We start from the raw sequence: 9386 nt of genomic DNA, 5'->3' as shown, positions 1-9386 counted from the left end.
TTAGAGTTATTCGTGTCTGGGTCCCCCTCCCATACTGAATTGCTATGGACAGCCAGCTAGTCTTCACCCTGCATCCCCCAACCCCTGTGCAGCGTTAATGAGCCAGAAACGCTGATTTTGCTGCTGAGTTCCGTGGAACCCCCTGGGGCATTTTCCTGACTACCCCCAGTGTGGCCAATCCGTGTCCATTGGGGATGAATGTGACTCCAGGAAAATACATGAAGTAACTCTGTGCCAAGTTTGGTGAATGAATTGAGCCATGCCAATTCTGTCCTATAAATAAATTTACAAGACTGGTTTTCTTGCGTTGCTCATAAGCCAGGTCTAGCTGCCACTCCCCCGAGAAGTCTTCCAAAAAGTATTTTGAGCAGGGCCTTTAGACCGGAGTGGTGGAGTCCCAAGGCCGACCGCGCTGCTTTGGGCCCGGCGGGCGTTCCCACATGGGGCTGTAATGCCACGATTGGCCGCAGGAGGGGGGCCGTATTCCAGACCCCATTACAGAAGCCTCCGCAACTGCTCCAAGAACTTTATTTTATACAGACTGGCGGCGAGAGCAGCTGCAGTTCGCATCTCAGGCAGTACCTAGAGGAGCTGCCGGTGCCTCCTCAGAACATCTCCTGACCGCTACCCAGGACCAGGCACCAAGGACAGGGAGTCCCAGGCGCACACCCCCCATTCTGGGTCCCCCAGGCCCAGACCCCTACTCTGCCACAGGTTGCATCTTGACCTGGTCCTCCTGCAGAAGTGGCCCCTGTGGTCCTGCTCTGAGACTCGTCCCTGGGCGCCCCTGCAGCCCCTTTCTATGACTCCATCTGGATTTGGCTGGCTGTGGGGACGCGGTCCGAAGGGCGGCCTGGGTCTCAGCGTGGTGGCAGCCAGCTCTCCGGCCACCATGGCGAATGCCGGGATCTGAGGGGACAAGGCTCTACAGCCTCAGCCAGGGGCACTCAGGTGAGTCTTGGTACTAATTTTGTCCTATCTCCTGGGCATGCTGTCTCAAAGACAGCTGGAGGAGATTGGAATGAACTGGATGGAGTGGAGTACAGAGTTTGGGAAACTTGAGACCTAGAGCCTGGAGGTGCCTTCTCCAGGTGGGAAGGTCCCTGCTAGCTGGACCCGCAGATATCTGCCGGGCCCTCATCCAACTGCCTGGGCTGGAGAGAGTGTGAGCCTGCATTTGGGGTGCCAGAGGGAAGCTATTGCCTTGGTGGCTACTCCACCTGACTCATGTCACAGCCCAAGAGCCTACTCAGGGTGCAGATGGCTCAGTTGACAGCTCCTCTCCACGGCTTCGTGTGTGTGTGCATGTGTGTGTGTGTGCATGTCTGTGTGTGTGCATGTGCCAGTGGTGGGATATATGTGGGGAGAGGTTATTTCTAAAACATCTGTCTCTGTCCAGCTTTGGGTTATGATTTAGCTTAACTAAGTACAGTTAGAGGAGGAAAACATTTAAAACCTCCTTAGCGATTCTCTCTCTGGAGAAGGGCCACACTCACGTGATTTTTTTCCCTTGGTTTTGATGAGTTTAAAGTGAGGTAATCCAAAGAAAAGCCATTAACCCTGCAGAGTTAGATGCTGGCACCCAGAGAAACTGACTTGGGAGCAGCAGGTGAGGCTCATGCTACCCACTCAGAGGAGGAATTAACAGAGTCCTTCTGATCTCCAGAGAAGGATTGAAGAGCCAGGGTCCTGATATCAGCCCTAGAGTGCATTTGCGATTGCCTTTTGCAAAGGGAACTTCAAACAGCTTTGTTTCTGGGACTGGCTAGGTAGGAGGGAGGCCTTGGGAACCTGGACACCCCCTTACCTGGCTGCCAGGCAGGGTCAGAAGATGCTGGGGGGTGCTTTTTCTCATCAGACTCTGCCACCAGCTCCCCTGAGTGACCTTGTTCATAAAGTCATGCCACATGCATTATCTCATGGGAGGCTCACAGTGACCCTGGGTGACCAGCAGCTACCCACCTTCCCATCTTAGAGGTGACGTACCTGAGGCTGAATGAGGTCAGGTGATTGAGGCAAGTTCCCCCAAGAAACCAATACGCAGAGGAGCTAGGATGGGAGCCCTTGGCTTCTGTGTTCCCTGCATTCTTGCAGAGAGCCAGGCCTGCAGGGCACAGATGGCCCCAGGGCACAGGGCTGCAGGGCACAGATGGCTGAGGGCTTTTCTAGCTCTAAAATGCAGAATCTAGAAGCAGATCCCTGGCTCTGAACCTGCCCTTCTAAGTGCCTTGGGTGAAATTGTCTGGAAGTAAATCATGACTGCCAAGAGGTGAGTGGAGAGGGTGACCCCTCCCTGTTAGAGCAAGACCTCCCTCTTTGAGTTGCAAGTTGAGGTCCAGTCTCCTTGGGCTTCATCCACAGGTCACTGTGGCTTCCACATCTCACCCATGTACTTCAAGCTCTCAGAGCCCTGCCTCAGTCCCAGGATCCCCACCTGCTGGAGTACACTGGCTGGCAGTCTGAGGTGGGATTCTCTTCTCTGCCTGATCTGGGGCCCAGAAATTGGTCACCAAAAGGGGCTGACATGCAATTCCCAAACAAAGCAACCCTGCAGCTGAGCCAGTGCCCTGTCTGGGAAAACTGTGCCCGGGGCCTCTTCCCGCTCTGATATCCATTTCTTCCTTTGCCTCTTTGGTCTAGGATGGCTTAGCTTTAAAATAGGAGGCACGGAATGCAAATGCCATCAGCCTACCCCCATCACGGTGCTCCTGGGAGGAGCACTTGCCATCAGTTTCATCTTCTAGAGCACAGACTTGGTCCAAAGACAGTAAGATCCATGATCTGAGGGTCCCAATGCCTGCTCCCTCCCCCAAGAAAGAAAAACAGCTCCCAAGAAACCCTGGGCAGACACAACATGTGTAGGTTTCATTTCCAAGTAACTAACATGAGTAGAGTTGTCTGAGCTTTTCCAAGCCCTGTGCACTCACATCTGGCCCCGCTCGGCCCCAGCCCCTCTCCCCAGCAGCTCCCCTGGGCTCCTGCTGGACCAGCTGAGGGGTGGGGAGGAGGAAGGAGACGGCCGCCCTTCACACACATTCTGGCTAACAAGCCATGCATTCCAGCCGTGTCCCAGGAGCTGACCAGAAGAGGAGGAAGGTGGAAATGGCAGTGGGGCCTCACACTTCCACTCCCCAGGAGCAGCACCCTGTCTGGCTCTGTGTGGCCTCTGGGAAGCAGAGGCTATTGCCTTTGGCAGAGGGAGGGTTATTGCAGGCAAAAGAGACATTGGCCTCCTGCTTCACAGCCCCCCAAGGAGCGAAGCCAGAGGGAGGGGTGCTGCACACAGTGCTCGTGAAACGAGGGAGGGTCCCTTGCAGCTTAGCAGTGCTGGAGCTGCCCGGGGCCCCACCTAGAGGCCTTGCCTGGGTGGAGGCATTGGGTGGAGGGCTGGAATTGGGAGCCCAGTGAACTGGACACCACTGCAGCACAGGGAAGCCAGAGTGGGTGGTGTCTGGGGCAGGGAGGAGAGATCCTGGCAGAGCTGAGGACCACCCCCTGTTCCATGCCTCCCATAGGCTGGAGGAGAGCCCCGCAGATACTGGGAGCCCCAAGACTGTGTGTGTGCCCCTTGTGGGGCATGTACAGAAGGGTTAACAGCAGAGGCCTCCAGCCCTCCTGGGCCATTGGAAGGACATGTATACAGTGACTGGTCAGTTCTGGTCTCTTCTCAGCCCAAATGTCAGAGGTATCTGGAGGCCAAGCTCAAGTCATGAAAATAGGGGGTTCAGCTGAGTGCAGTGGCTCACACCTGTAATCTCAGCACTTTGGGAGGCTGAGGCCAGTGGAGCACTTGACTCCAAGAGTTCCAGACCAGCTTGGCCAACATGGTGAAACCCCACCTCTGCAAAAAATTAGCTGGACGTGGTGGCTTGTGCCTGTAATCCCAGCTACTCAGGAGGCTGAGTTGGGAGGATCACTTGAGCCCGGGAGGCGGAGGTTGCAGTGAGCCAAGACTGCAACACTGCCATCCAGCCTGGGCAACAGAGTGAGACCCTGTCTCAAAAAAAAAGAAGAAGAAGAGAGAAAATACAGAATTCATGTTTTGCTCTGCTGCAGAGCAACCCTGCCAGCCTCCTTCCCTGATTATGTCTATTTATGAAAGTTGCCACGCCTCCTTGCCCACCCTCCCTCTGAAGAGAAACTGATTGACTGATCTCTCAATCAACAGGCATTGTCCCCCCACTGCCACCTGCTAGCCCTGCATCCTCTCCTCCCAGCCTCCTCTGGGTCAAAGGGTTGAGTTTGCTCCATACTGGGCCTGGGACCCATCCTCATGGGGCTTTTATCTTCCAAAGGATTTATTATTTAAACATAAAAAAAGCTGTTCTTTGGTTAAATGTCCAGATAGTTAAAGAGAATCAGAAGCAAAGCTCAAGGTAAACTCATGGCTGGAACCTTGATGAAAGTAGAGAATAATTTGTAAAGTCACTGAGCATTTATGTGACAAAAACAATATCAAGTAATTGATGTAAATACTTTGTAATTTGGCTTAAAAGAAGATTCTTCTCATTACATAAGGAATGCAAATGCGTCATAGAAAACCCAGAAAATCTGAAAGCAAAAAGAAATATTAAATCCCCACAATCCCTTCCAGCCAGAGTCCTGTAATACATTTCTCACCCGGAGCCATCATAGCGTCTTACATTCACAGGCACCTTACGCGTGCATCTCTTACAAAATGGGATCGTGTTGTACACATTGTTGCATCAACAGGTTGTTTCCTTTCAAAGAGCATAGGATTCTCCTAAGTCAGTGTATATGCTCCTGGACCGTCATGGCGTAGACCCAGAGACCCAGTGAGTCAGCCTCTGGGGGCCATGCAGACAGAAGCCCTCCCCTGGCCTAAAGCTGCCCAGATGCCTAGTGCCTGGGGGTCCCTGCAGAGGCTCCCTGCTCCTCGGGCCCCACCACAGTAGATGAATCCCTGCTGTGGTCCTACTGAGCCAAGCTCCTTCCAACATGCCAGCCCTGTTGGATTTGGGAGCAGTACTGGTCTGCTCAGCTTTGTTTGCAAGTGGTGTCTGTACCCCTTTTGAATGCCCCTTCGTGTCTTGTTTCCTTCCTTCATTTCCAACACAGAACAGAAGCTCAAGTCTCTGTGGCATGCCCTGGGCCTCTGAGGGCTCAGAGCCTGCTCCCAGGTCACCTTTTGAGTCAGCAGGGTTCCCTCCTCCTGGCTCCACCCAGTGTAACCCACAGTGGCCCCAGCTCAGGATTCCAGCCCCACTGAGAGTTGTTGAAAGGAATGGACACATCCCACCATCAGAAAGGCCCAAGGGCCTTGGTCTTCTGAAGCCCTGAGGAAGCTGGGGGTGGGGGCATCATGGCCCCAAGGACCTGGAGGATGGCACCTGGGTCCTCGTGATGAGCAGAGCATCCTGGTGTTCAGGCTGAGGGTCAGGGATGGGCACCTTGTTCTATCCATTTGCTTCTGTTTCCACCTACAGTTGATTCTCTGTCTCTCTCCCTGCCTTCGTCCTCCCTCTCCTCCCCTCTTGCCTTCTCTGCAGCTGTTGCAGGGCGTGATGGAGAACAAAGCCATGTACCTACACACTGTCAGCGACTGTGACACCAGCTCCATCTGTGAGGATTCCTTTGACGGCAGGAGCCTGTCCAAGCTGAACCTGTGTGAGGATGGTGAGTGCAGCTGGCTCAGACTTGGGGCACAAGATCTGGCCTGGGGGTGGGGAAGGAGCCCTACCCCCACCCAACCTTGGCACTGCCTTTAAGTGCTTGTGACCTCCTCATGTAATAGTGCGTATACTGAACTTTATGCTTTAAAAGGTCTTCTCCATTGGTTTTCTCATTCATTCACTTCAACAAACCTGTCAGCAAGATGAGTACTCATTTTACAGATGGACAGATTGCACAGCCCATCAGTCATAGGGTGGTCCAGCACGGAGCCTCCTGACTCCGAGGGCCATGCTTCTGCTCCTGAGAGAGTGAGACTGGGGTCGGGCAAGGGCCTCTGAGCCAGTCAGTGCAGATCCTCTCAGGTGAGGAGAGGGGCCTCCCACCCACTTCCTGAAGCACTCGTGAGGGGCAAAGAGCTCTCCAAGGTGCTCACCCTGCCCCTGGGTGCAAGGCCCTGGTCTTGCCACAGAAAGGGGTCCCCAGGCCAGTGACCCAGAAGGCCTTGCATCTCAGGGGCTGCTTATTTGCTAAAACCCTGGAGATCCAAGTGATGCAGCTTCCTTTGGAGGAGCCCAGAGCGCTTTTCCACCAGCTTGGCTCCTGCGCACCCAGTAGATGACTGATAAATTCTTGCTGCACGAAGCACATGTCAGAGAGGAGAACATTGCCCCCACGTCAAAGAGAAATCGAATGAAGCTTACTGAAGAGCCTTGCAAAGACTTCCGGCCAAGGCCTTTTCCTCTCTCGTTTTGCTCCACTCTGCCAACTGCTGCCTCTTGAAATTACTCAAGAGCAATGACTCCACTCTTCTCTTCCTCCAACCCTGCATTCCTCCCACCAGGCGCTGAGTGTAAGGAAAGAACCGTGGTGGCTTAGAGAGGCAGGGAGTGGGGAGGGTCTCCGCAGGCAGAGGACATAAGGAGATCTGGGCTTCTGACCAATGAACCTGCTCACCCAACCCTAGGATTGTCCACCATGGAGGCTCTTCTTCCGGATTCCAATCGACAAACATATTCTGAGGATCCACAACATGTCAGGCCAGGGTGAGCAGCCAGCGATTCTCCAAAGACAAATTAAACCAGTCTCTGTCCTCAAAGGGCTTATGATCCCAGTAGAAGAGGCTGGCATGGGAACAACTGCCTATAATATAAAGTAGGCCAAAATGTGTGTGAATAATGAAGTCAGGCGAGCAGAGGGCTTTCTGGAAAAGGGCTGGAAGACTGAATAAGATTGTCTAAGAGAAGAGGTGGGAAAGGTGTTCCTATTTGTGTGACACCAAGCTTGGTCAGGGTTTCTGTAAGGCTCACGCCACTCGGGCAGAGGAGAAGTCCTGGGGTTCTGGTCCCAAGCAGAGCTCCCATCAGTCCATCAGCAAAGGGGAAGGTGGCATCCATATCCACTGGCACATCAGCAAAGGGGCTTGGTTTGGCAAGAAAGACTGGGTACAGCACAGTGGGGTGATTGGAGAGGACCATCAGGGCCAGCCTGGGGGGCCTCAGGGGTGGGAGGGGTCAGATGTCCCTGGGACCACCATACCCTCTTCCCAGTACCTCATCTTACTCTCCCTTTTTCTGAACCCCAGATTGTTTTTTTAAAAAGCTCATTTGGACCAGAACGACTGAAAATTACCAGTAACCCTAGCCACTGCGCCTTCTAGGCCCCTCCGCTGTGGGGAGCCCTGTCAGAGGGCACTTTGAGAGCCATGCTAGCCATGTCCTGTCCCAGGGTTCCCTGATGCTAGGGCCCAGGTGCAGGGCAGACAGCAGAGGTTGAGAGGTGTGGAGTCCAGGCTGACTTGCGCCTCCTGTGCCTGTGACCCTCTGTGGGCCTCAGTGTATTCATCTGCCAAATGGGGATGCAGGGGGGTGTCTCTGAGGTCCTATCTGGTTCTAAAATTCTGTGTGTAAAATTGGACCTGGCCATTGAATTAGGGGTGCAGCCCTTTTCAACCCCAAGTCAGAATATGACACTATGCTGGGCAAAGCATGGCTGTGGCTCCCACTTAAGCAGGAGTGAAAACTCGGGTGCTGACAATGTGCCCAAGAGGTCCCGTGCCTCTCCCCTCTGTGGTGCCCCAACCTTGGCAGGGAATCTCTAACTCTCTCACCTGGGGCTTCTGCCCTTAGAAGGGTGCTCCCCTGGCATCCCCCACCGTGCATTACTGCCCCTTCCCACTTGGTCCATGCTCTCACCTCCCCCAGGACTTAGCTCAGCTCCCACCTTCTCTGAGGCCTGAGTTTCCATCCCCCTTTGCCTGACTCTTTTTTCCTTTCTTCTATGGTCTGAGTTCCTCATGACACTGTAGTCCCCTTATTTACATGTATCATTTATTATCCATTCCCCATGGCAAGAATATAGGCTGGACCATAGCAGGCATCTCTGTTTTGTTTATTGATGTCTCCCAAGCCCAGCATACAGTAGGTGCTTACTAGGCATTTTTTGAATGAATGGATGAATGGATGGACGGATGAATGAAGGGAATAGATGGATGCATAGATGGATGAATGGATGGATGGATGAATGAATGGATAAGTGGATGAATGAATAAATGGATGGATGAATGAATGGATGGATGGATAGGTGAATGGATGAATGAATGAATGGATGGATGGATGAATGAATAAATGAATGAATGGATGGATGGATGGATAGCTGGATGAATGAATAGATGGATGGATGAAAGGATGGATGAATGGATGGATGGATGGGTGAATGGATGGTGGATGGATGAATGAATGGACGGATGAATGAATGAATGGGTATATGAATGAATGAATAAATGGATGAATAATGAATGGATAGATGGATAGATGAATGGATGGATGGATGGATGAATGAATGAATGGATGGATGGATGAATGAATAGATAGATGAATGAATAAATAAATAAATAGATGAATGAATGAATGGATGGATAAACGGAGGGGTCCTTGAAGTCTAAATGTGGCAAAGCATTCACCGTCTACACCTGATTGCCGAATTCTCTGGGTCCATCTTCATTCCTGGCTGCCAGGTTGGGGGCTGGAATATGGGGAACCCAGGCAGAGTAGAGTGTTGAGATGAAGCCAGTGACTTCAAAGCTTGTGGGCTTCCAATTTGATTTTTTCCCCTTTTCCTTTCATTTCAAAGAGGAAAATGATGAACTTGACTTGGGGAAATTCAAGCCAGATTTGATCTGTTTCTAAAGGGTTTTGCTGCATCTTTGATCCTTATCTCCGCGGAGTGAAATGGGAGAGGAAGAGGAAGGGGTGGGGCCAGGCAGGGAGGGAGGAGGGGGAAGGTGGAAAGAGATGGGAAAGGAAGGGAGAGCCAGCACCTGAACCTGGTCAGGGCCGCCCTTGAGCCTTTATTTAGTAAATGAAGACGGTGAAGTGTGAGGCCCAGGACAAGCTCCAAGTCCCTTACAGGTCTTCCTCCTTCAATGGAGGGCAAGAGGTGGGAAGAGGGGAGGAGATATGGTACTTCTTGTTGGAGGCTGGCCATGGGGATAGTGGGATCAGGGGAGGCAAAGTCTCAAAAGTACAGCCCCGACATGAAGGTAAGATGCAGCCTTCCCTGGCGGTGGGACCTGCTGAGTCCCAGATCCGGTTCCCAGCAGGCTCCCCAGTGTTCCTGCTGGGTGTGATGAGCTGCCCCACTCTCATGGCCCGTGTGCTGTGGAGTGCAGGTCTCATCTTCACCGAGACCCGCGAGGTCAGGACTGTGTTTTGCTCCTCTTGGAATTCTTTCGGGACCTTGTAGGTGGCAGGTGT

General features: G+C 52.8%; 1 protein-coding gene across 3 annotated transcripts in view; it reads left to right on the top strand.

Moving 5' to 3' along the window:
• Window positions 1-519: 519 nt before the first annotated feature.
• The window catches only part of SCARA5 (scavenger receptor class A member 5), a 126136-nt gene continuing 117269 nt past the window's right edge, over window positions 520-9386 (top strand). The window contains exons 1-2 of one of the 3 annotated variants that reach the window (XM_055295825.2): window positions 520-951; window positions 5511-5637. In XM_055295825.2, coding sequence (XP_055151800.1) covers window positions 5526-5637 — 112 coding nt within the window. In that variant the 5' untranslated portion in view covers window positions 520-951; window positions 5511-5525. Of the gene's footprint in view, window positions 952-2457; window positions 2465-5510; window positions 5638-9386 lie in introns of those variants that run through there. The other 2 variants (XM_055295822.2, XM_055295823.2) reach the window with 2 other exon arrangements.

Source organism: Symphalangus syndactylus, chromosome 10, assembly GCF_028878055.3.
Source record: "Symphalangus syndactylus isolate Jambi chromosome 10, NHGRI_mSymSyn1-v2.1_pri, whole genome shotgun sequence".
Taxonomy (NCBI): Eukaryota; Metazoa; Chordata; class Mammalia; order Primates; family Hylobatidae; genus Symphalangus; species Symphalangus syndactylus.
Note: the sequence above shows the minus strand (reverse complement) of the source record. Positions and strands in the feature narration are given on the sequence as shown.